Source organism: Saxophila tyrrhenica (genome assembly GCF_035928015.1).
Source record: "Saxophila tyrrhenica strain CCFEE 5935 chromosome Unknown scaffold_5, whole genome shotgun sequence".
In the NCBI taxonomy this organism is placed as follows: Eukaryota; Fungi; Ascomycota; class Dothideomycetes; order Mycosphaerellales; family Extremaceae; genus Saxophila; species Saxophila tyrrhenica.
In genome coordinates this window covers 267,172-292,077 of record NW_027041737.1, presented here as the reverse complement: position 1 = coordinate 292,077, position 24,906 = coordinate 267,172, and the positions used below count along the sequence as shown (strand labels likewise).

At 54.5% G+C, this 24,906-nt stretch overlaps 8 protein-coding genes across 8 annotated transcripts; 2 read left to right on the top strand and 6 right to left on the bottom strand.

The window, feature by feature from the left end:
- Window positions 1-82: 82 nt before the first annotated feature.
- On the bottom strand, window positions 83-1,251 carry SET5_1 (SET domain-containing protein 5; the record flags this gene model as incomplete). Its single annotated transcript, XM_064800703.1, has 2 exons — window positions 83-214; window positions 277-1,251. The coding sequence occupies 2 exons, from the start codon at window positions 1,249-1,251 to the stop codon at window positions 83-85; spliced, it is 1,107 nt and encodes a 368-aa protein (XP_064660654.1).
- Window positions 1,252-1,867: 616 nt separating this feature from the next.
- Window positions 1,868-2,348, bottom strand: LTR77_003445 (uncharacterized protein; the record flags this gene model as incomplete). Its single annotated transcript, XM_064800702.1, has 2 exons — window positions 1,868-2,025; window positions 2,090-2,348. 2 exons carry the CDS (start codon window positions 2,346-2,348, stop codon window positions 1,868-1,870), a joined length of 417 nt encoding a protein of 138 aa, XP_064660653.1.
- A 9,366-nt stretch (window positions 2,349-11,714) lies between these two features.
- Window positions 11,715-12,081, top strand: LTR77_003444 (uncharacterized protein; the record flags this gene model as incomplete). The annotated part of the gene is made up of 2 exons (XM_064800701.1): window positions 11,715-11,768; window positions 11,830-12,081. 2 exons carry the CDS (start codon window positions 11,715-11,717, stop codon window positions 12,079-12,081), a joined length of 306 nt encoding a protein of 101 aa, XP_064660652.1.
- Window positions 12,082-12,370: 289 nt separating this feature from the next.
- On the bottom strand, window positions 12,371-12,935 carry LTR77_003443 (uncharacterized protein; the record flags this gene model as incomplete). Its single annotated transcript, XM_064800700.1, has 2 exons — window positions 12,371-12,533; window positions 12,580-12,935. 2 exons carry the CDS (start codon window positions 12,933-12,935, stop codon window positions 12,371-12,373), a joined length of 519 nt encoding a protein of 172 aa, XP_064660651.1.
- A 296-nt stretch (window positions 12,936-13,231) lies between these two features.
- LTR77_003442 (uncharacterized protein) lies at window positions 13,232-14,801 on the bottom strand (the record flags this gene model as incomplete). Its single annotated transcript, XM_064800699.1, has 2 exons — window positions 13,232-13,380; window positions 13,433-14,801. 2 exons carry the CDS (start codon window positions 14,799-14,801, stop codon window positions 13,232-13,234), a joined length of 1,518 nt encoding a protein of 505 aa, XP_064660650.1.
- Window positions 14,802-15,510: 709 nt separating this feature from the next.
- LTR77_003441 (uncharacterized protein) lies at window positions 15,511-17,457 on the bottom strand (the record flags this gene model as incomplete). The annotated part of the gene is made up of 2 exons (XM_064800698.1): window positions 15,511-17,097; window positions 17,170-17,457. 2 exons carry the CDS (start codon window positions 17,455-17,457, stop codon window positions 15,511-15,513), a joined length of 1,875 nt encoding a protein of 624 aa, XP_064660649.1.
- Window positions 17,458-18,444: 987 nt separating this feature from the next.
- On the top strand, window positions 18,445-20,526 carry MSD1 (aspartate--tRNA ligase msd1; the record flags this gene model as incomplete). Its single annotated transcript, XM_064800697.1, has 1 exon — window positions 18,445-20,526. One exon carries the CDS (start codon window positions 18,445-18,447, stop codon window positions 20,524-20,526), a length of 2,082 nt encoding a protein of 693 aa, XP_064660648.1.
- A 1,317-nt stretch (window positions 20,527-21,843) lies between these two features.
- LTR77_003439 (uncharacterized protein) lies at window positions 21,844-24,426 on the bottom strand (the record flags this gene model as incomplete). Its single annotated transcript, XM_064800696.1, has 1 exon — window positions 21,844-24,426. One exon carries the CDS (start codon window positions 24,424-24,426, stop codon window positions 21,844-21,846), a length of 2,583 nt encoding a protein of 860 aa, XP_064660647.1.
- Window positions 24,427-24,906: the final 480 nt, after the last annotated feature.

The following is a 24,906-nucleotide window of genomic DNA, read 5'->3' as shown; positions in this document are numbered from 1 at the left end:
ACGACATGATCGTTCTAATGTCGGGGTGGGTGTGATAGCCCTGGGACAGACTCATGGCTGTGCCCATGGTTAACCGAGGCTCTCAGACCGATGGTGACACTCTTTCCTTCTTGAGTATCTCCAGGCACTCAGCACGAGAAACGAAGCTGCCATCCATCATGTTCTTAGCATATGCCTTAGAGGCAGGAATGCCTTCTGAGGCCACTCGCTTGATCTAGACTTTCCGTTAGCAGAAGATAAGAATACCAGGGGGAACCGAAAGTAACCAAGACTTACCAGACCCAAACCTATCTTCACTTGCGGGTTGTGCTCCTGCAGAAAAGTCCAGTACGATTTCACATTGCGCACCTCCGGAGAATCGGCATCGCGGATCTCGCTCGTGGCTTTGATGGTGAGCTCGAACAGTTCGCGCAAGAATTCGATGGACGGAAGGACGATGAACGTGTCCATGTTCTGGATCTGAGCGAGCAGGGCCATAGCAGCCGAGAAGTAGGAGTCGCCGATGATGACACCTGACATGCCCTCCGCTTCCATGATACGTGCCGTGAGGAAGCTGTATGCAACCTTCTCGCGGTAGGTCAGGCTGCTTCCGCTTTCTCTCGGTATCCCACCTCTTTCGGCGCGTTGGGCGTCAGCGGCAGTTGGCATGGCTTCGAAGCGCCTTGACACCAGGGATTGGAAAAGCTTTCGCCGGATGTCGCTCATGACCAGCTCCCTGCCAGTAAGAGAGCACACTCTACACTCGCACACGAAGCGGTGAACGCGCATGAGACCTTGGTGCCTCTCTGCTCGGGGACCGTCCAGATGTTCGCCACGGTAGGTGATGAAAATTTCTTCGCCCTTGTTGATCTTCCTTGTAGCAACGAGCGTCGTCTCGGCCACGCCGCCGAAACCGCCCATCTCAGCATTTGGAACACAGGAGTGGTTGAGCCGTGCCATCTTCAGGTAGATGACGCTGTCTCCCTTCTCGGACTTCGCATTCGTAAGGTAGATTCGCACGATCTTCGAGCCATTTATCGTGGTGTCGTCGCGAAGCTGAATGATCTCCTGTTTTTCGGCTGGGCTGAGTGCGAGAAAGGCTTGCTGAACTTCTGCTTCCGCTTGCTTCTCTCTATGATCTCGTCTCCAGAAGCCGACGATCTTCATCCGGCCATCTTCGCGCATGATAAGGTCGCCGGCCTTGATGTTCACAGTCGCGAACATGCCTTTGCCTTTGCCCGGCGAATCCTTGACTTCGTAGAGCTTAGGCATGGTAGTGGAAGCCGGTCAGACTGACAAAGATGGATGAGAATCTGTTGATGTGATAGGAGAACAGGTTGCAGTAACGTCAGAAGAAGCCAAACAAGTGAAACATCACAAACGAGTGAGGTTTATGCTTCGACAATGGTCTGGAAACTTCCAATCCGCTAGCAGCATGCTGTGTAACAGTGGTGTTTGGCATGTGACAATGAAAGGACGACACCTCGAGCCGACCTCACCTCGTTCCCGAGCTGGTTTTTGCGAGAGGCGACCTTCCATACCTGTGGGAACGTTCCAGCAAAGAAGATAAGTCCAAGAAAGCTCACCTACATCCCCCTGTGTTGACATCCATCGGTCATCAGAACTGGTTGGAATACTGAAGTTCAACTTTTCATCTTCCATTCATCTCCCATTGTCTAGTTAGAAGAAAAAACAGAGTATGACTTACACATCCTTTGGGGCTATTACCGTCGCAGCCTTGATCGCTTGCTCTTCCGCAGAACAAAGCTCCCAATCTTGTGTCTACGTACCCAGCCCAACCACACCCTCCATCCGGATAGATTCGTGTCCCCTGGCCACTCTGTTGTTCACGCATTCTGCTCTGGTTCGGTATCCACGCTCCCCAAGATCACCCACTGGAGCTTGCTGAAAGATCTCCAAGACCCAGGAACCCACTACTATCCGTCGACGTGCTGGAGCCGCAGACGGACGAGGATGTGTTGCCCACATCATTTTTCTCAGTCTGACAGGAAGAGCCTGCACCAGATGAGCAACCGCCGAGGAATTCTGCACGAACCAGAAAGGTCAGTCTCGTGCTCTCTTAGATTGGGGCTGGCATGGAAGGACTAACGACATGAAGAGCTAGAAGAGGCACTCGTCTCGTTACCACTGGCAGCCCCAGCGCCGGTGCAGCCCAACAAGCCGCAATCGGTGTCGGTACTGGAGGTCTGTCGACGTTCGACGCTCAAGATGTCCAGCGAGCGCGTGATGAGTTCGGCTGGACGAAGGCTGCCTCCCAATAGCGAGGTGCGTTTGAAGATTGGTGAGCTTTCCACGAGCGGGCTGGTGGCGAGCAGGATCGCGCAGACTGCGGTTTGGAAGAACAGCATGGTTGAGGCGGGTGGTTGGTGGCGATAGAACTGCGATGGAGAGGAATCTTTCGCAGCGAGCGAGGTGCGGGCTCTATGAAGTGTTTGCAGTCCACGGCCTAGCCTGTAGGTTGCCCACCGGTATCTTCGGAACGAGGTGTGCTGTTCATTGTTGCACAGCACGAAAAGCTGTCATCATGAAGTCTGCAAGCTTTGGTCCGTGGAACTGCCTTGGAAGTCTAGAGCCCACAAGTCGTGACATGCGTTCCAATGGCATGCAAAGCAAGAGACAGCGAAAACGGCATGTTGGGAGGGTTTGCACGGAGGGAGGTTGGTGGACTTGGACATCTTCTCTCGAAGTCGATTTGCATTCGAAGTGGCCACCTCGCTCTTCTCGGTTGATTGCCATGGTTCGTGAGAAGATCATTCTTCTTACAGGCTGCAACCAGTATCGGTCACTTGCCTGGTAGTAGAGCAGCTACTGGAGCATTGTCGGGAGAAGAGAACCCGCGGCAATATGGAGACTTGGCAACATACGCGGTGCTTGCATGAATTGCTCATGCACAACGCCTCCCATATCCAGTCTCAGCTCCAGCCCTGCAGATTGGCGTTCGCCTCTCTTCCACAGCTCAAGAAGGTACCGAGAGGCATTTTTGTGCAAATGACAGCCTGCAGGGCAAGCCAGCACATGCAGAGCCCTCGGGATAGCCATTAGCAATCGCGTTACTTCCAGATTTGAAGCCTTGTTTGGCTTTCTTGATAGCAAGAAAAATCCGAAGGTTTTTCACCACAGCGTTCCCGCGCGGAGGTCTGCTGTTTCCAGTATTGGACGGAGCAGGTCCTGCGCAAGTGTAAACCATATCGTAGCTCCCAAGACACAGAAGCCTTTCCGTCCATGCCGGACGCAAGAGAGACTTCTTCAAGAAGCACCCATCCAGCGGACTGTCATGGAAACCGTATGTTGCTTTTCGCCTTTGAGAACTGTCGCGATTGTCTCGCCGCCGGGCTGCCGGCTGGTGTCCACACCTTGAAACTTAGGCAGTGATGCCATGATGAGGCCCAGATAGCTCTTGGAGCAGAGCATGTGTTGGGTAGCACCGCTGAGACCGGGTGGACTCCTCGGGTCGCACGCTCCGGGGCATTTTAAGTCGCAAGGATGTTGAGGAACAATAACGTCAGATAGGATGAAGTCGAGGCGAGGAGGACTGTTGCCCGGAATCTGCCGAGAGGTTGCCCCATCTGAGATGGGGGCGATTTGAGATCTTTTGGGACTACTTCCTGCCTTTCCACCTTTAGTAGAGCCTCGTCCAACGACAAAACATGTATTATGATTGGTAACAAAGAGCAATAAATCCGCGCATATTCTATGAAAGGAGTTCTGGGGCTACAAAGACCAGATCAGGGAGGAAAGGTCATGCGAGGCCGTACTTGTGGCATGAATGGGAAGCGAACTTGGGAAGGACCGAATGGAAATGGAAAGCTGCCAAATCATTGACTTGTTGCTTGTTCTCTTACTGGCCTTGTAGCACGCCTTGTTTTTGCATCTGCAGCGTGCTCTACCAGGACGACGTCAGGTTCGACCAGCCCAACGAATCTCTCAGATCAAGCTGCTCAGCCAACATGAGCCTTGCCCAACAACGACATTGAATCGAGCAGCATACAGCGCCTCTGAAGACCTCGACAGGTGAGGCTCAAACCGACGAAGATTTGTTCTTCTTGACGCCGCTCCTCTCTTTTCGAACAATGGCCAGACATTCTTCCTGTGACAGGAACATGTTCTTAGCAGAGTCCCAAGCGAATGCCACATGATCTGGAATGCCTTCCCTACGTGCATTCTCGACCTAGAATTGATGTTAGAAATTACAAGCTGAGGAGGTCATCGCAAGACTTACCATCTTCTTCCCAGGTAGCAGGTGTCGATTGCGCTTCTTGAGGAGCGACCAGAAAGCTTCCATGTGCTGAAGTTCTTCGGAACCGTTCTTCCGCACTGCTCTCACCCTCTCGAGAGTGAGTTCGAAGCATTCGTGCACCAGCTTCACAGCCCGAAGGACGGTGAACGACTCCACGTTGATCTGCGCCAACAGGGCTTGAGCTGCCGACAGATACGCGTCCGCGAGGGTCAAGCCGTTCATGCCCTCCGCTTCCATGATCCTAGCAGTGAGGAATCCATACGCTGACGTCTCACGATAGGAAAGCACGCCTTGCCCCTCGTCCACAGCACCTCGCTTCCCGCCGGCGTTCTCACCAGTGACCAGCTTCCCTAGGTCGTCACGCGTCGGTCCCGATCCTGCGCGCTTCCGCGAGAGTGCAACATACAGCGACCGCCTCGCGTCGCTTAACCACAAATCCATCCCCGTCAAATTGCAGACCACGCAGTCGCACTGGAAGCCGTAGGTACTATTGAAGAATTCTTGCCTGGTCGCTCTCGCGCCATTCGCATGCCATCCGCAGTAGCTGACGAAGACTTCTTCCCCCTTCTTGATGTCCCGTATAGCGATCAGCTTCGTCTCTTTCTCGTTGTGCATTTCCGCAAGCTCGCAGTTCGGCCGACACGAGTGGTTGACCCGGCTCATTTTGAGGTACACGACGGAGTCTGTAGCTGCTGGGCCGCTGCTGAAGGCGTTGGAGCGGTAGATCCGCATAAGCTTGGAGGGGTACTTGTCGGTCGGGCCTTCGTGAAGCTGCATGAACTGCATCCGGCGGGCAGGGCTTAGAGCCTTGAAGACTATCTCGATCTGGCGGTCGTCGACGTGGAACATGAAGTTAGGAATCTTCATGCGTGCTTCGTCGTGCATGATGATGTCGCCAGGCCGGATGTTGACTCTGGCGAAGACACCCATGCCTTTGCCGGGAGAAGCCTTGATGTCGTAGACGCTCGCCATGGTCGTGAGAATGAGAGTGACCTGTGGTCACATGGAAGCTATGTGAACTAAGGCCAAAAGAGAGGAATCTGGGTGGTGACAAGTTGGTCGTGACATATCCGACCCAAACGGGCGAAGAGGTAGGGTCTTGGAGTGCACGCTTCGTCGTTTGCTCGTTTGCACCTAGAAAGTTCGAGCGGCCCAACAGCGGCTTGTGTTACATGGCTGTTTGCATGCATGAAGTGACGTCTCGGAAGGTTGACTTGACCTCGTCCCCGACAACACGAGAATGAGTAGTTTGAGGAACTCGATTAACGATGTGTTTAAGATTGCGTAGAAAGCCTGAGGTTATAACATTGTCACTTACATGCTCAATGGCAAAGAAATGCCTTGACTACCGCCCTTGGCTACCCTCCACCACAATTTGTCCACCAGGTCCGCGTAGGAGAGTGTGAGTACTCACCTCTGCAAAGCCTCCTTTCACCTTCCTAGAGCTCATAGCATCCATCCTATGCCCGCCTCCGGGCATGCTCTTTCCACGCCATCGTGCTGGACACTCCTGTCCTCAAGCGATTGCGGTACGCACGAGGTTGAACCACGCTCGGGATAACACATCCTTCCATTTTGCCCGTCCTTCAACCTAGGAATACTCTCGCCTAGCCCGATCCTCCTGCGCCCCTTGCAGTGGTTTCACGCAGTCCTGAGCCTCGGATTCCTCGACCTGGACGCGATCCTTGGTCTTGCCAGGAGCACGGGTTGCGTCTTGCAGAGTCGGGTCCCATGGATGGAACGAAGTCTTGCTCCTTGGTCGTGCTCGGTCCCGCAGGTTGCCTCGTATCCTTACCTGGACATTCCGAAAGGAGATCAAACCTGCATCAAGGTCTTGTCCATCCTCATCCTGCCCACCTACAAATTTCGTCTCAGCCTACGCCTGAGCGCCTGTGAGCCCGAGATGTAGTTGATCACGGTGTGCCGTGGCGTGCGCTGATGAGGTCCGGTTCCCCACGCCAGCAGGGCTCCAGAATAGAGACTTTGGTGTCTCCTATAGAACTAGCATTAGGCTAAATGCTCTGTAGGACACACGATCACTTGCTTTGAGCAACTGTGGGCATTGGAACGCCGTTTTGGCTTTTACTCATTGTCCAGCGTGCTGCAGCAATACATAACCTCCGACGATAGTCACGTGCAAGCATCCCAGCAGTGTTATTTCCGCCGGCCGCGCGCAGCAGTGGCACTAATTCGGGCCTGCCGCGCGATCGACGCATCCTTGCAGACGAACGACCGCTGGGTTGGGTTGGGTCAGAGGGCGGGAGGTCGGTGGTGCAAAGACAGCTTCCCTACAGCGACCGTTACATCGTTTGGGAGGCTGCAGGCTGCAACAGATGTCATAGCACTCCTGAACGCTTGGAACATGGCGCCATCGTTGCGCGCTCGGCACTGCTGCATCTGGGGAACGGCCGTGAGGTGTGATTTGGGAATAGGTTTAGATAGACACCACCCAATCACATCTTCTCCTCTCGCCGGCGGATGATTGATGAGGTCGCTGGCGGGGCTGTGGACTCTTCCCTACACTCTACTGATGATACAGAGGAGGTTGCGTTGTTGCGCCTGCTGGACGGCTGGATGGCAGCGCCTAAGCCCCGTTTCCAACCTCAATCGGACGCACATGGAATCTTCGTTCATCCTACGAATGGAAGATCGTTGATTGAGGCTGAGACCTCGCCGCCGCTGGCGTGGGGAAAGCCGGCGCAGGCAAATCTGTTACGCAGACCCCATCAGCTTCGGCGCGGGGGGTGGGTAACGTGGGAGGTGTGATGCGCAATTCTGCTTTCTTCCTGCTCTCGCCTCGGAGGCGGAGGCGAGGCTCCCCAGCTAGCTCGTTACCATCGCTCCAGCGGCAGAGCAATTTGGCAGTTGAGTGGGTAGTCGAGGTAGTGCTCGTTAGCCTGCGGCGTGAGCTCGGGTCCACTCTTTTTCTTCGACGGTGGCAGACACCCGGCACTCGACATCTGACCGCACCCCCCTCCCTCCCTTCCTCCTCCCTCCTCCCTCACTGTCGCTACCGCCGCCAACACCCCCTCGGCCCTCCCCGAGCACCGGACAGCAGACGATCCAGCGGGCGGGAGAGCGCATGAAGCGTCGTTGACTCAAGGCCGCTTGCCCGGCATCACGATAGCGCGGAACCTTACGAGGGAGTTCAAAGCCTGCTCGATGATCGATAACTGCATCGCCAGCGCCCACAACCTCCACCACGCGCGGTGGAGGCCGTCGTATCCCAAGTGACTCGGCCCATCTCCTTTACCGAACCAAAACAACGCCCGCGAAGCCCAATACACATTACCCCACCATGAACGACACCGGAGACTTCGACCCAATGGCGCATCTGCCGAACGAGTTGGACGATTTGGACAATCTCTTCGAGTTTGGAGACATTGATCTGAACAACATACCCGATGCGGATGCGTTCGGCAACCAGATGTCGCAGCAGCAGCACCACCACCCGACCACTCATCCCAACACTCCATTCCAGGACATGAGCCAGCCTCCGCCAATCCAAGGCACGTGTGCACATGATTTTGGCGGGCATGAGCAATTTTCGATGGCGCAAAACATGATACAAGTCCAACAGCAGCAACAGAACACGATGCCATACAATGCTGAGCCGATGTACCAGCCTTCTATGCCGCCACTTTACAACCAGCAAATGCCAGGCTATCCGATGCATACCCAACCTGGATATCCACCGAACCAGCAGGTTGTGCCACCGACACCGAACAGTTATGAAATGCATGGCTTGGCGGGTCGGTTCATGCAGCAGCAGCAGCAGCAGCATCAACAATTGGATCCGCAGCAGCGTGCCATCCTGGAGCAGAGGTATGGCTTAAGAAAAGAGGACGCCATTGCGTTCACACCAATGGTATCGCCCGCTGGAACACCGCAGTACAATCTGCTTCCAGAGTTCACCACCCCCGGTGCCTACTTCTCACCACTCACATCGCCGATGCTACATGCTCAGAATCAGCAACACCATTACCAGCTTCAGCAACATCAGCAAGGGTACCTAACCAATCCGAGCACCGCTCCAAGCTCCAACACCAACTCACCAATCGACCCGCAAATGGACGTCGACATGGGCAACGCCACTTCACTCCCGAGCTCGACGGGACCACAGCCCCGAAAATCCACCAGGAGGAAGATCGCGACAACGAGAGGCGCCGTAGCACCCAAGTCGACCCAGCCTACGGCTAAGAAGTCGCAGAAGCGGAAGTCGTCAGCGCAACTACAACAACAGCCGGAGACTCAGTCAGAGGATCTGAGCTTGCGCGCTGTTCAATCTCAGCCAATATCGGCTATCAGGCGCATGCCGACACAAATTGACAGCTCGGAAGCAGAGAGTATCAGCCCTGAACCGCTGAGCGAGAACGTAATGGGACCGCCGCCCCGACCTGGATCCAAAACTCAGTCACCCGCTATCAGTGGAAGGCAACAGTCTGCCGGTGCAAAGGCCGTATCTTCTGCTGCTACGCCGAAGTCATTGCTGACTATGCGGCCTGGGCAGCATGCTGCGAACGGACAAAATAGTGTAGAATCAATATCACAGTCAGGGGTACAGGATCCCGGAGGGTTGGACGATCTTGCACTTCCGGAGGCTGCATCAGGCCAGCACTCACAAAGACCTTCTGTGGCTCAGATCAACACGGATGTGGACGAGGACGAGACCACACCACGCATCTCTGCGCGAAAGACGCCCAAGCTTGGTCCGTCGAGCACTCCTGCCTCTGCGTCGGTCCCTCAGTCGCCAGTTCCCATGTCTCCCATGACTGGAAGCACACCTTCTGCGATTCTTAGAGATAGGAAGGACGGTAAGGGCGCGAAAGGTAGCAAGAAGCGAAGTGGGAGCGTGAGTGCGAACGGATCGAAGATGGTCTCGCCTGCTCTGGTCCCCAAGATTAGTCCGAGCATCAAACCTCTTCTTCCCGAAGGCAGTAAGCGTCATCCCTCCAGACATCCATAATCCTAATACTGACATAAAACAGCTCCCCTGCACTCTGCGACCCAGGCCATGCTCCTCGCTTCCAAATCCAACTACCAGAACCTCGTCGAAGGCAACCGCCTCCCCGGCGTCAACTACCCAGACTCCCTTTCCACCGGCCTAACATCCAAACGCACCTCCCACAAAGTCGCCGAGCAAGGCCGCCGCAACCGCATCAACGACGCACTCAAGGAAATGCAAGCACTCATCCCCAAACGAACGGCCCAATCCCCTGGTTCGAAGGATACGGCCGCTGCAGAAGCGGACATGAGTCCTGATGTAGGCGATGACGGGAAAGACGAGGGCGGCGTGAAGAGCAGTGCTAGTAAGGCTGCGACGGTGGAGTTGGCGAACGAGTATATCAAGAGGATGCAGAAGGATTATGCGAATCAGAGCGCGATGATTGAGCGGTTGCAAAGGGAACGGGAGGAGTTGGTTCGGAGGCTGAAGACGGGTAGTGGGACGGAGGCGAGGAGCTCGAGTGAGGAGGCGGGTGAGTGTTGAGGTGTTAACGGAATTGGGGAGGCGAGTTGCCTTTGTTCCGTTTTGGAGGGATTGGAGCAGTGCAAAGAAGCACTACCCTGGGACCGGATGTAATGCCGGAACGATAATGTATTGAGGGTTTTGCGAGGTGTTGCAAGGATGGGACATGCTGTGCTAGGCGGCTGTCGTTCGAAATGGATGCTTTCGGCTGGCGAGCGAGCGAGCGATATGACTGAGACGGCTGGCTGTAGATACCCGTTCGACTATGATACGTCGATTACACAAGAATATTGAAGATTCTCCAAGACCTGTGGAGAGCTTCGGAACGGATCCTGTACAGGCTTCGACACAGACCCGCTCGATATAAGTGCTCTCCTATTGGGACTTTTCGAGCATCTGATCGTGCTGTGTTCGATGATATGCCCTGCCAGGTAACATCACGTGACTATTTTCGCCATGCATCCGCATTCGGAAGGAAGCTCTTGGCATAGCATATCTCAAAGGCAGAGCAGCATCGAACATAGTACCAACACATCGACCACTACAATCTCCACGACCTCCGATCCATCTGATTCCGAGGCCCACTGGGGCATTTCCGATCAACTCTCGCGCCCACCGCACCCTCGCCGTCCATCACAGCCATGATGCTCTCAAGACCAACCCGCCATGTCCTCCCTCGCTTCCTCCACGCCCGCACAGTCCGACCTCGCACACATACCATACGAAGCGCAGCGCCTCTACAGCCCTCCCCAGTACTCCGCCGATCACAGCGATCCTACAGCACCCTCCTCGCCCGCACCACAACCCCACAACGACGACAACCCTCCTCCTCCTCCCTCCTCAACGCCTTCCAGAACCTTAGCCTCGATCGCTCGCGAACTACACAGGCAGTGGTCGCGCGACAACAGATAAGAGGCATGAAAGTGCGCAGCTCGGTGAAGAAGCTGTGTGACGGGTGCAAGAGCGTGAAGCGGAAGGGGGGAAAGTATGTTTATATTATTTGTAGTAAGAATCCTAAGCATAAGCAGAGGTGAGTTAGTATCCCTTAGAGGTAGTTGTGTAGACGAGGGAGAAGGGAGACTGTGTGGGTGCTGACTGTTTGGCAGGCAAGGATGATTGATGCTGCGATGTTTGTACGATCATTGAGGAGGGCATGGCAGCATAGCGGACGGCGCATTGAAGACCGTGGAGGCACGTTATGAGGTTGAGTGAGGGCCAAGAGCTGGACGGTATATACATGTGCATACAAAAAGATACCCGGCCCATGCCTGCGCTTGACGTGGTGACAACGACTTTTTCGCAGCATCTTCAAGAAGCTCACGTCGCTGAACGAGGGCCGACAATGTCGGTATGATCTAAAGTTCTTCGTGTCATTCTCTCCGTCGCTCCCCGCCAGTTGGTCGATGAGAAGGGTACGCTGCTGGTGGAATCAACGCTCTCGCATCCGACATACGCACGTACGTATACGCTTCTTATCTGCCCGAGGCGGCCGACCAACATCTGGCCCGGTTGCAAGCATATAGCCGTCTGGCCGCTCCTTGTCACACTGCTGGACTTGTCGTCGTTGCAGCGGCCGCAAACAGGTAATCAAAGACCAAGAGTGACCCTCGGACTCCAAAGCTCGGTATTTGGAGTCTGAATTGAGCACAGCCAACAGGTCTTGAGCTTACCGAACCCACTCAACTGCGTCTCCAAGACTGATGAATGCAACCCTCTTCCACCGCTGGGACCCTGAGAACTGCACCTCGCAATCCTAACAAGCTTCCGGAGATATGGCGTAGCTGAACCTGCTCGAATGGAAGTGGGGTCGTCAGAGGTGAGGGGCACTGTTGCTCGGTACGCATGGGCAAACAGTATATAATTCTGTGAGACCCTACCTCGGTCTGATTCTTTGCGAGAGCATTGATACCGACAAACAAAAAAGTGAGTCTTGCTCTCTGGAAGCTTTCGACGTCGAATACTGACCATACCAAACGACAGTACTAAGAGAACAACACCACAACAGCAACCATGCCCGGCGCAACCACCACCGTTGTCTATCCCAAGGGATGTAGCTTCAACATGGTTCGTACATACATGCCCTCTCTCACCAGCAGAGCTCTCACTGACAACGTTCGAAAATCAGGACTACTACCTCTCCACCCACATGCCCCTCGTGGCAGATACCTGGGGCTCCTACGGCCTCAAGTCCTGGAAAGTCATCAAGATGGGCGAGGACTCTCCTTACTCCGTCCAGGCGACGCTGGAGTGGGGCTCCATGGAAGACTTCCAGAAGGCGGCTTCCAGCGAGACGGCGGCGAAGGTTATGGGTGATGTGCCGAACTTCACGGACGGCAGCCCGACGCTGATGAGCGGGGATGTTGTTGGGACGAGCTAGGTTGGCTATGTGGACGGGAGGCTTGGAAGCGAGAATCCGTAAGAGAAAGGGTCGAATATCTGACGAGGTTGATACTGTTGTACAGACGATACTTTTGCTCGGCCGTTGTACCGTTCATATCTTCGCTTCTGGCCGTGTCCCACCTCCGACAGTGTTAGATACAAAGCTGTCTTCCACTTCTTGCCAAAATGTTGTTGGCTGCGGTGCTTTTGAATCCAATTGCTTCATCATGTGCTTGCTGTCCGTTGTCAGCAAGTGCGCCATTCAGAAGCATCCATCCGGTTTTGGCTTACACAACTTCCTGATGTTCCGGAGCTTCACCATGATCATCCATGGCCTCCCGATCGATGTATCGAGCAAACAGCATTACCTCTTTCGGGGCCTTTGGCCTCGTGAAGACGGCGTAAGTGAGCACGCCAGGCTCGTTCTCCTTCACCCATCCAGCGAAATCACTGCGACGGTCAGCCTTGGAACGCAGCTGAAAACATCCGAACGTACGACAGCAGGTTCACAATGGCATCACGGTCCTTGCACATAAGCTGACTCAGACTGACCAGCGCAGGTCCGGATGTCGTGGCATCAACATCCCTCGCAACAAAGCCAGCAGCAGGATACCATGCCGTATGCTCTGCGGGCTTTCCGTAAAGCTTCTCGTCCTCGACGGCTTGGCGATAGGGTTGGAAGTACTTTGGATCGTTGAGTTGATCCGAGAATGCTTGCTTGGTTGTGTAAATCTCAAGCCCACAGATGGAGAAGTCGTTCTCGTCAGCAAGCTTTGAGGACTTGCTGTATGACCATGTGGAACAGTTCGCAGCTGGTGATCGATAGTACTCTCGTGCGGATCTTCGAAGCATATCAAGACACTGAGGATATTAGCTGGGTGGTTGAAATAGGATGTTGGATTGACTGACTCTTGTTTGCTTGTCCTGCGTAGCGGGATGCAGCATGCAAAGCAGTGCTATGGTTCCGTCTCCCATGCTTCGACATGAAGTTGTACGGACCAAACGCTCTGAACAGCATGACTTGCATCTAAACATCGACACTGCAAGAGCTCCCCATTAGCCTGCACCTACAACTACCTCGGTCCTCCCCACATCCAAGAAATGACAGCCTGAAGATTTAGATTGCTCGATTCTCTTCAAGTCTCGGATCAACACGCCTCCCCACCGTCTGCCGCCGAGTAGTTGAACAGCGCATCCAGGTCCACTCGACGATAGTACGACATATGCCCAAAGCTTGTCCAGTATTGACAAAGCGTATCGTGAGACACCATGATCAGCTGCGATGGCATCCATTCGTCTATTTCCACTAAGTCAGTCCAGCTCATCAATGAACAATCAGTCGTACTCACCCATCTGGAAACCATGGTGAGCGATATGCCCCGCAGATCTCACGATCCTCGCACCCCGGAACACCTCCTCGTCTGCAATCCGCACCAATCCGGCATGTCCAATGTCCGGCGCAATGAACGTATGCTCGCCTCGTGGTATGTTGATATCGCCAGTCAATTTGATAGCTTCGATCCTTCCAGTTGGAGCATCTTCGCGGTCGCTGTCGGCTTGCGTAGACCAGTCTTCGTCTGGATTAGAGGCCAACACAGGCCGATCGTTTCCTTGGAAGTAGCCTTGGAGCGGGTCTATGCCTTCGGGAAGTGGCCCTGCCTCATCCTTGGTGAGCTGTCGTACGACGATGAACTCGCAGCCATGCCCGCTGTAATCGCCACAGTAGATCCCTTGCCACGGCTTTTCCGCTGTCGGCATGTAGCAAGATCTAGGAAGTGTAGCGTAGGTCGAGATGTCCTCCGGCATCCGTATGCTCATGCCACCATCGCCGTTCGTCGATACAGTAGTCGTGAGAGTACGTCCGGTCAGGCCAAGTGCTGCCGCAAGACCATTTGGAGAAGTGAAGTCAAGCAGTCGCGGGCTGGAGCGACGTCCGTTGTATTCAACCCACTTTCGCAGTCTGAAGTTGCTCTCACTGACCTCGCTGAGTGCATTTGGTCGATGTCCAGCCGACTCGTATGAGTCTTGCGTGGAGTTGCGCGCTCGTGTTGTCGCTGGGAAGCGTAGAGGGGGCCACGCTCTGATCCCGTCAAACATCGCAGCCTCAGGGATCGCGCGGCATAGCATGAATGAGCTGAACAAGCCGGACTCAGCGTGCATTTCCATGATCACCTCCTTGCTATACTTCGACGGTTGGCCATAGCCCCTATCGCTGGGAAAGTTGTTTGGCTGATCGTCGGTCTTCTGGCTGTCTGCACCCAGTCTGAGTACCGGTCGTTCCAAGTTGAGTCCAACGTACGGATCAAAGCTATGGATGATGACATCGAGGTCCTTCTCCCATCGCTGGAGCGTATGAGATGTCCGAGATGCGACGATTGCATGTGCTACAATCGCCCCTTCATTTCCATCGTAGCGGCAAATGACGAGCTTGCCATTTGGGAACGTGTCTGCGAACCAGATCTGATTGCGTAGAAGAAACCAGTATGGATGGTGCGCAACGTATAGCTCGCGGAACGATTTAAGCGGCCTGGAATCCAAGATTGGCGTAGGAGAGTGCTCGTTGACATGCGGTTGCCAGATCCGATCGTCGTAGCTCTGCGTGCGTAAGGCGTTGCACGTTTGAGCAACTCTTGCCAGGCTGAACGGATTCAGGAAGGATAAGATGTGTTGAACTAGTTCGGCAGGTAGCCTCAGCAATGGAGGAACCTCTTCGGCCATCTTCACTGGACTCGCGGTGTCCAAGAGAGTCGTCCAGGGCGCAAAGATCAGTATATCCGATGATCAAGGATGACTTAGCTAATCCTCGGGACTCGCATGTACATGCAGCCAAGGTCTGTTTGAGGCCGAGAGAGGGATGTACTGAGTACCAAAGAACCAGGATACCAGGTCTCAAGCAAAGTATCACGGCAAAGGTTATCGTCGTCGTTGTGTCACGGAAAGTTTAGCAAATTCTTGCACAATGAGTTGTCATTGATGTCTTTCCCGAGCGCCGACCACGATAGGAAGGTGTGAAGAAAAAGCTTGAACACCTCGGTCTCGCCGTGATCGGTCTGGACCAGATCGAAGACACATGTGTTTGCGACCACTGTCCAGAGATGGCTAGTCGAGCGAAATGCGTCGGGGAGGCGGTCTTCGTTGGACCGTAGAACAAGTGATGGACAAGGATGTGAAGCGGAAGGAACCTGCAGGGCTGAAGACGGCATGAGACAACCGAGGCCAGCGTCAGCAGCGACCGACGAAGGTTCCTCGAAGAACGGTCCGCTAACTGTTGACATTGATTCAAACGCTGAGGCAAACCTTCGCCCAAATGATCACCCGTAGGCTCAATTGATGCACGACCGCGATGCTACATGCTACCTCACTCAACCCAACCATAACTCCACGCTCAAAATCCGCTTTCACCAAATGCAATACACTGCACACCACATCAACCCCACGGAGACTGCTGCTGCTGGCCACCAGTCGCCTGTCCAGGCCGTGGAAATACAGGTACGGTCTCCAAGCCCTCTAATCCTCCCATCGTCGCCTGCGGTCCGTGTTGCCAGCCAGCACCTGTTTGCTGGTTCACAAAAGCAGACTGTCGGAAGGGATTCGTACTGCCTGTGGGCTGTACTTGCAGCGCGTTGGGAGTAGCACTTTGCTGGGGCGTGATGTTGCGAGCGAAGGGGTTCGTGCCGGTGGGCTGAGCCTGCATTGTTTGGGGCTGCTGTTGCTGTTGTTGGGGTTGAGGCCAAGCTGTCTGGGACTGTTGTCCGAAGGGACTTCCAGAGACGGGAGGAGTGCCCATGTTACGTCCGAAAGGGTTGGTAGGCTGCCTCTGCATTCCCTGGTTGGCCTGGCCGTCGAACGCCATTGATGCTGCGCCAGTCGGCATGGTAGATTGGCGAAAAGGGTTGGTTTGTTGTTGTGGTTGTTGTGGCTGTTGTGGTTGTTGTGGTGACTGCATCTGAACAGGACTGGAGTACTGATTTTGATCTTGTCCGAAGGCGTCCCCACCGACGAACTGTTGCTGAGGTTGGGGTCCATAGCCTCCGAACCCAGCTCCTGTGAATTGGGTGCTAAGGGGTTGTGGTTGGTTCTGCTGCTGAGGTGGCTGCTGAGGCGCCTGTTGCTGTTGCATCTGCAGAAACGGGTTCGTGCCGGTAGGCTGGTAGCCATTTACACCGGTCGGCTGACCTTGCTGGAAGCCGGTCTGCTGAGGTGGTTGCTGGAATCCAAAGGGCTGCTGCTGTTGTTGAGGGGGGAAAGCATCGGGCTGAGGCTGTTGCTGAAAGTGAGGCACGTTTTGTGCCATGGGCTGCTGATTCTGCTCGATTGACTCGAAGAAGTCGATCAGGTCCGGTGCTGGGCCCTTGGGCGGCTGACTAGGAGCCGCAGGTTCAGCGGCTTTCGACGGCCCAGCAGTAGTCGGAGCAGCTGCAGGCTGTGGTTTGGATTGTGGTTGTGCTGGCTTCTGTACAGGCCTCCCTGTCCTCTTTGCATCCTGCTCTGCTATGTACTGCCTCCGATTGGTTTCGAAGTCCGTGTCGTCCAAGTATTCTTGCAATGACTTTGCTAAGCTCGTCGGCGCATGCTTGATCTTTGGTATCTCCAGCCTCGTGGCATGCTCAAATTGCCGTGCCACGCTCAAATATTGCACCACCTCATCTGTCTGCTTGCAGAACCTCTTGTATATCTTAATCGCCCGCTCGGCGTCTGGTCGTGACATCTCAAAGTAATGGCTGAGAACGTTCATCATCGCCTCGTTTTGTACATGGTACAGGTCCAGTAGGTCCCTCGTCAACAGCCGGAACGCGGTCAAAGATATCTCGTTTTCCATATCATTCGACAGCAGGTCGCACTTCACGAGAGCACCGACCTGCTTCTGTAAGACCTCCGTCTCCCGCAACAGGCCTTTGTCTACTGTCAAGCCCTTGACTCGAGCTTCTCCCGCTCTTACATAGTCGCACTTGCTGGCACCGAACGCTTCCGCACGCGCGAGCAGATAGTCGGAGTAACGTCTTATGTTGTGCCCCTGCAAGAGAGAGGTGTTAGAAACGTCTCAGCCTGCAAGAGGCCGGTCTTGAGCACTTGCCTGTGTCTGGACGTCGGTGAAGTGGTTTATAGCCAGCTTGTTCCTGGGTGACACCGACAGATAGCCAAGTGTAGCATCTCTTGCGCCCTCCTTGACCATCAGGTGGATGATGATCAGTGCCTTGAAGGCCACCTGCCATGTCGAGTCCCGCAACCGAAGGGTGAGCGTCCGGAAGACCTCAGCGACACCAGCCTCGCCGGACTGCGTCGCGAGTAGTATGGCTTCGACATACTTGGACTTGGGCGGCGCAAGCTTGACCTTGGTGCCGCCTTTGACCGCTTTCTCAAAGTTCATGGACATCCTGACGAGTATGGTCTGGCCGAGGACGTCTGTCATCGAAGTTGGCGCATGTCGAGCATGTGATTGCGGAACATGGCGGACAAAGCAACAAGCAAATAGTTAGGCGTCTGGGGTGCTGGCGGTGATGTGTACAACCTTGTGCTGATCTGCCGTCGCTCGGGCTACACAATCTGAGAGCTCTGGAAGATGACGGCGGCTTGGCAGGTTGGAATGCTCGTGGCAGACCCAAATTACGACAGGGGGCATTCTTACTGCAATTGTCGATGTATCAAAGACTTGAGGTTCGAGAAACCGATCCAAAGCAACTCGCACAGGCGGCATGATTCTGGGAAGCCATGCTAGATCGATAGGAGAATTGCGCTCAGCAGCAGCAGGAGCAACTACCATGGATCAACATGATACTGCCTCAGTCTATGGCTCCGGGCAGAAGATGATATGTGAGAAGTCAAGGGGCCCGTGGTGTAGTGAAAACCATGTGATTGTATGCTATATATAACCGTCTTGAGATTCGGGTCACGCAAGCAGAGGCGAGTGTACAGACAAAAACACGCCCTCGGAAGACCTCCATATCGAAAAGCTGGGTCAGAGATGCCATCTTCGCGTCCATTGTGTAACAAGGTAGGATGTGCTGAACGCAGATATCATGCTGCCTCCAGTCCTAGCACTCTCGCCGCTTGAGCCCACGAAGGGAGAGCTTGAGTGCCGGTGCTGGAGGACGGCTCATCTGCTACACGCTAGGCTTTCATCATCTATAGACTTGTCAGTGAGGTTGCGATATCGCAGTGGGGACCAGCACATACTTGTTTTTGACATGGAGGGTCATTGAAGAATTCAAAAAGGATTGCGGTCGAGGAGAAGAGATATCGCGTTTCGGCGCGTTACTAAGCAACGCTAGGCCAGATTTGTCTTCCACGACTCCACGACCTCCAGACTGTCCTCCAATCATTCATCTCTTCACTCACAAGGAACTACACATTGAAGGCCTTGATGCCGTTGCGAGGTCGCCCTTTGAACGCGACTATCAGACAAGCATCATGGAGCTACAGATCTCTCCGACAGTCCAGTAAAGCTCCTTGCTGCACTGCCATTGGACCTGGACTTCGAACAACGCAATGGAGTCGCCAATACCACACGAGCCCGCGGCTTCGTCAGCAACCCAGCCATTCCATCGATAATCCTGTACTCGAGGATTTCAAGAAGACATTGAGCTTCCCGCAATCAACATGCAGCTTACGGGACCTTGCGCAAAAGGGACAGGGGCTTGCAGACGAGCAGATCGTTCTGCACGGCTACCTAGGGACCCGCAGAGATGCTTCGAAGTCACTCACGTTCGCTGAACTTCACGATGCCGGCCTGAAGCACACTGTCCAGCTTGTTTCGACTCCGGTCAAAGGCGTCGACGGGAGCGATTCGCCACATCAGAAGTTACGCTCTCTCGAAACGCACACGCCTGTAGCTGTTGATGGTACAGTCGTGTCGCGGAAGGCCCCTACAGCGAGCAATGCGACCGAAGGCTCAAGGAACATCATCACGAGCGTAGAGATCAAGGTCGACAACTTGGTCCCGCTGAACGAATTCCCGAAGGACATCATCATGCTGCCCGACACCGTTTTTTCATCCGAACAACGGCATCTGCAGCTGCGCAACGACAACGGCCTTCGGGATGCCCTGGCGTTCCGGAGCAAGGCCGCCAGAGTGATACGAGATGAGCTCTGTGGCAAGCAGGACTTCACCGAGATCGAAACGCCGTTGCTCTTCAAGTCTACACCAGAAGGTGCTCGCGAGTTCCTGATTCCTACTCGTGATCCAGGGATGGCGTATGCTTTACCGCAGAGCCCACAGCAGTACAAGCAGATACTGATGGCGAGTGGCATACCGCGCTATATGCAGATTGCAAGATGCTTTCGCGATGAGGATCTGCGGGCGGATCGGCAGCCCGAGTTTACGCAAGTTGATCTGGAGATGGGCTTTGCAAGTGGTGAAGACGTTATGGCCATCGTCGAGTCGAGCATCAGGCGGATATGGGCGGACTGTTTAGGCATCGACGATCTACCAGAGAAATTCGCTCGCATGACATACGAGGAGGCAATGGCAAAGTACGGGTCGGACAAGCCAGATCTCAGATTTGGATCGCATCTGCACAGGATCGAGTACATGCTCCCTGTTGATTTGATCAAGAAGATCGGCCCGCTCGACGATCCTGCTGTTGAGGTTATGAAGCTTTCGTCCTTCGAAGATCCACAGGAGACCAGGAGATTCGTGTCGGCGTTCATGGACTCGTCCGAAGCGCCGCCTTTCGTCCAAAATCCGGAAGGCCAGCCCGGCATCTTCGTGTACGATGTGCGAAAGCCGCTATCAGGTCTACAGCCCTTCGGCTTCGAAGCAGCGGAGCAATTGGAAGAGATGCTCGAGCTTGACAACGGCGACCTTGTGGTTCTCCAGGCCCGTAAGAACGTCCCGTTCTCTGGCGGCTCAACATCAATCGGCAATCTTCGTCTGGCGATGCAGAAGTTTGCAGAGAAGCAAGAAGTACTACCTCGACGAACCGGCTTCCACTTCACCTGGATCACTGACTTCCCCCTGTTCTCACCGACCGACGATGCAGAGCCCGGTCAAGGCGGCGCAGCTGGCATTTCTTCCACGCATCACCCATTCACCGCTCCGAAGACACCCGAGGATGTCGATCTCCTGCTTACGGACCCTTTGGCCGTGAAAGCCGACCACTATGACCTCGTTGTCAACGGTGTAGAGCTGGGCGGAGGCAGCCGGCGGATCCACAACGCCAAAATGCAAGAGCTTATTATGCGTGACATCCTGAAGATGAGCGATGAGCGAATGAAAGATTTCGCTCACCTGATCGAGGTGCTGCGGGCAGGCTGTCCACCGCACGCTGGCATTGCTCTAGGCTTCGATCGGCTCGTCGCGGTGATGCTGGGTAAGGACAGTGTGAGGGATGTTATTGCGTTTCCAAAGAGCGGAAGAGGAGAAGATCTGCTTGTGAAGAGTCCGACGAAGATGACGGAGGAGCAGATGCGAACATATCATCTGAAGCTTCGCGATGGGAAGTGAATTGGTTTGAGGGCTCGTAGTTAGATCTTCTGGCACGACTGTCTTATTATTTACATGATTAATATCCTGTAGCAATATCTATAGTTCCGGCGCAATGCGGTCGCAAGTCTAAAATCCAACAACTCCCATCTGTCATCACCACTACATCTAAGCACTCGTCATCATCGGCCTTTCCTAGGCGAGACAGTCACTTTCTTCGCCCCATCATCCTCCATCCCATACCTCAACGCCAACACTCCAAGCCTATACCACCCAACAAGAACCCGTTAGCACACACCCAAGTAGCTCAAAGGCCACTGCCCCTGGTCAAGGCGTTACTCACGCAGTAAAGAAAACATTCCCCCAAACCCCAATATCCATCGCCACCGTCCGATGGCTCGGCAGCCTCCAATGCCCATATGCTCCAATCCCCGTTGTCACATGATGGAACATCGTCAGCAGAATCACCGCGCGAGCGTAAGGCTTCTTGCCCTTCTCTGAGGCGGCGCCGGTGAAAGCTGAGCCGACTAGGGAGGAGGGTAAGGGAACTGCGTCGGAGAGGACGAGGAGGAGCGCGGCGAGGGTTATGAGACCCCAGGCATCGGTCCACGTTGTGTAGAGCTCGAGGTCTGAGCAAAGTTAGTGGGGATGGGAAGGGAGGGGGTTAAGGAGGGTACCATTGGCTTCGAGGAGGCTGTCGACTGGGGGGCGGAACCAGGAGATTACCGCGGAAGGGTTGATGATGCGCATGGTGCCTCTAAGGGCATACCAGAAGCTGCATCCGTAGACATAGGCATGATATGTCTTCAGTAAGGGTCAGCTCTCATTCTATGCTCTTGGGACGAGGGACTTACATCTACAAGAGACATGGTTGCTAGTCTCGAAATTGACAAGCTATTTGATGCCCAAAATTTGCTGGCTGCTTGTGATTATTGAGAACCCTAGATCTGCTTCCTGAAGAAGGTCAATCGTGCATGTATTCGGGAGTTGTGAGTTGAAGTTAATGGGCGGTGGGTGCTACGGAACCAAGCAATGACGTTGAAAGCGTCTCATCGCTTGCTGGGAAATAGCGTGGCTGGGCTGCTATCGTACTACAGTGTGCTATGTACAACGCCAACGTGGTAACAGAGGAACCTACAAGAATGTCGTAGTCATACAAACGTCCTGAAGAATGAGTGAATAGATCCGGCATGTGCTTCTCATAAGTCGTAATCGTTCATACATGGTATTCATACTGTACCTTACTGTACCTTACTGTATCTCATGCTCAAGCAAATACACAGACCATCATTAACACCGACCTCCCTTTCCGCAGCCAGCAATCCTCCCCTACTCACCTCATCCTCTCCTCCGCCGCCTGAACTTCAACGCATCATCATCATCGTCATCATCAATCGTAATCGTCTGCCGTGTCGACGGCGCCCGCTGACTCTGCCTCGCCTTCTTCGCCGGTGGACCACTCTGCTCCGTCGCAGGCCTCTTACCAGCTGCACGGCGCTGGCTTTCCGTGCCGAAAGTCTGACTGGGCGTGGAGTTCATCGCAGCCTCGTTCGCATTCGCAGTCTCTTCTAGAGCTTCGTCCCGAGCATGGCCAGCAATCTCATCGGGCAAAATCGCACCGACACTGTCTTGGTCCTCGCGGCGAGACTCCTTCAGTCGTCGCTGGAAGCGGCGGGAGGTGCCCGTATTATCCTCCAGATCGATGCGCTGGGACTGGCTTGCAACTTGCGATTGAGATTGCGACTGGCTCTTCGACTTGCCTTTGCTCTTCGCCGTTGAGTTGCTGAGCCAGTACTCTTCTCCGATGCCGTGAGCCTTCTTTGGAACCTCCTCAAGCGCGACGATGACTCGCGGAAGCCTGGGCGCATTGCCGTCTCCCTGACCCTGAGGCCGGAACTTCTTGAAATTCTTGCGACCATTCCACGCTGGGTCCCACCGATCGCCCTGTCCGGTATTGGCGTCGGCTGCACTGCGACGAGCGGGTCGCTCACGCATCGGCACGTCCATCTCCTCAATCACAGCAAGGTTCTTCATGGCTGCGATATCGAGGCCGTCCAATGCTTCCCGTGTCTGCTCTTCCATCTTACGGCGCTCTTCGTCCTCTTTTTTGCGACGGGCTTGGATCTCAGCCATGACGTCCATCTCCTTTGCTTTCTTCTTGGCCTTCGCCTTCTGCTCCGCATCCTTGCGATCTGCTTGCGCCAGCGCACGGGTGTCCGCATCATCGTGGCCAGCTGCAAGCTTGCGTCGCTTCATGGTGTTGTGTCCTGTCAAAATTCTGTCGTACATGTTCTCCTCTTCGTCCTTCAACGAGGGCGCCGGTCGTTTCCGAGACGACTGCTGCGTCGGCGCGGCCTGGGACGGTTCGTCGACATCCATATCTTGCACATCTGCAGCTTGGCTGGGCTCCGCTTGGTCGAAAGACTGGTCTGGAGACTGAGAGGCAGGCTTCGAGAACTGGCTCGGGTCGAAATCATCGTCGAAGCCTTTAAGACGAGACTGCGTAATGATCCGTCTGTTGCGCTTTCTTGCGGTGGCAGCCCTTTCGCTGGGAGACGTTTCGAGCGTTGCTCGTGAGTTCTCTTGGGCCTGTTCATCGGTGGGTTGTGAATTGCCAGCCATGGCGTCTCCTCTTGATCGCTCTGGTCGATGTTGTGTTGTTTCGCGAACTGGGGCAGAGTGTGAAGGCTCCTCTGGTGCCTTGCCGCCTCCACGTGAATGTTCATGATTTCTAGAGGCCTGCAGTGATGTCCGAGGTGCTTGGCTCCCTTCACGCGAGGCGTTATCACGTCCAGCCAAACTCTGAGAGGCGTCGGGAACCTCCTGCTTTATTTTACTAGTGTCAAGCGTCAAGATCACATCCAGCAATTCACCCTGCTCGATCGAGCGTTGGTCGAGAGCCACATCGAGCGCTCGCATGATCTCTCTGCCCGCCATTTCCCGGTCACCAATACGAACAACAATCACGCCTCCTTTGCCAGGCTGCTGACTTAGCTTGAATTGACCCGACCGCTTGTTACCGGCTATCTCGCTGATGAAAGCTACCATGTCCTCAACCTTGGTTGTTTCTGGGTCGAGCTCGAACAGAAAAGCCTTCCCGCCACCTGCAGTGATCACTGAAAGCAGCGAATCGTACTGCGCCTGCGAGAGAAACACAAAGATCAGGTTCTGGAACACCTCTGCGCGTTCGGCGTTTGGTTTTAGATACTCGTCCTCTCGCGCAATGGGCTCGGACGACACTGGAACGATATGAATCATCTCGTCCGGCCAGTTGGAGTCGAAGTCCTGCTCCAGCTTGCCCTCAGACTCTGGGCCACTTCGCTTCACAGCAGAAGCGAGAGCATCCACGTATGATTCGGTCACAAGCCATCTTCCTTGCAGCAGCGCTTGCAGATTCCCGGGCGTGTTGCGTTTCTTGGCAATGCAATGTGTAGTAACATTCGTGATGTACTCTGCAGCAAGCTTCACATCAGCATTCTGAAACCTCTCACGCTGTGTCGCCAACGCGCCGTCTCTCGACTTCTTGCCCAGATGAGTCAAAGACAGCACGACCGGTTTCCAGACCAGGTGGAAAAGGTGTTCATAGTTGCCCAGCCTGATCGTGAACTCCACCTCACTCTGCCCGCCGCTTAGGTCCTTCTCCTCGCCTTTGATCTTGTCCTCGTTGATTGTCGTTCCGATCTTGCTGCCATCTTTGAGCCTCAGCTGCGACTTGGCGTAGATGTTTGTGATGTCTTCGGGCGGGCTTGCGAGTACTTCCAGGGTCAAGTGTTTCCGCGAGACTGACTTGTGGTCGATATGCCGTATGCGCTCCCCATTCTCGGCTTGTCCAGTTGTGCGTCCGAGGAGGTGTGTGGTTCCTGGTCGCAGCCATAGGCGTTTGCCGCCGAAGTGGTCACCGTCGCAGCTGAGGACCCACATGTTGGAAGGTCGAGGGCGGCATGAGGTGCAGGACGATCTTGAGGAAAGTTGCAATATCTTGAAGCTGAGAGTCGCGGTTAGGCAGCATGACGTTGGAAACACGCTAAGGCGCGACACACGTGACGAGGAACAAGCTTTTCTTCTCGAACTGCAACATTCGACGTCCTCAAAATACTCGACTTCAAGAAATTCATGACCTACAGCATGCTTTCTTGCCATTTGTGGGCGGCAAAGCTGCGCACCTGATCGGAAAATCGCCTGAACGTTCTTCACAATGTTGGCATCGTAATGGAACGACCGCAGCACCTAAACCCCTGCACATGTACCTATTGCTTTGTCCGCAGCAGTAGCTGAGCCTTGCGGCCCGGACGCAGAACAGTGAGTAGATGACACACGTACCATTCTCTTGAACTCATCCGTCGAGTAATATTTCCTTTCAATACTTCTTCCTACAACTAGTCTTTCTCCTTGCAGTGGCTT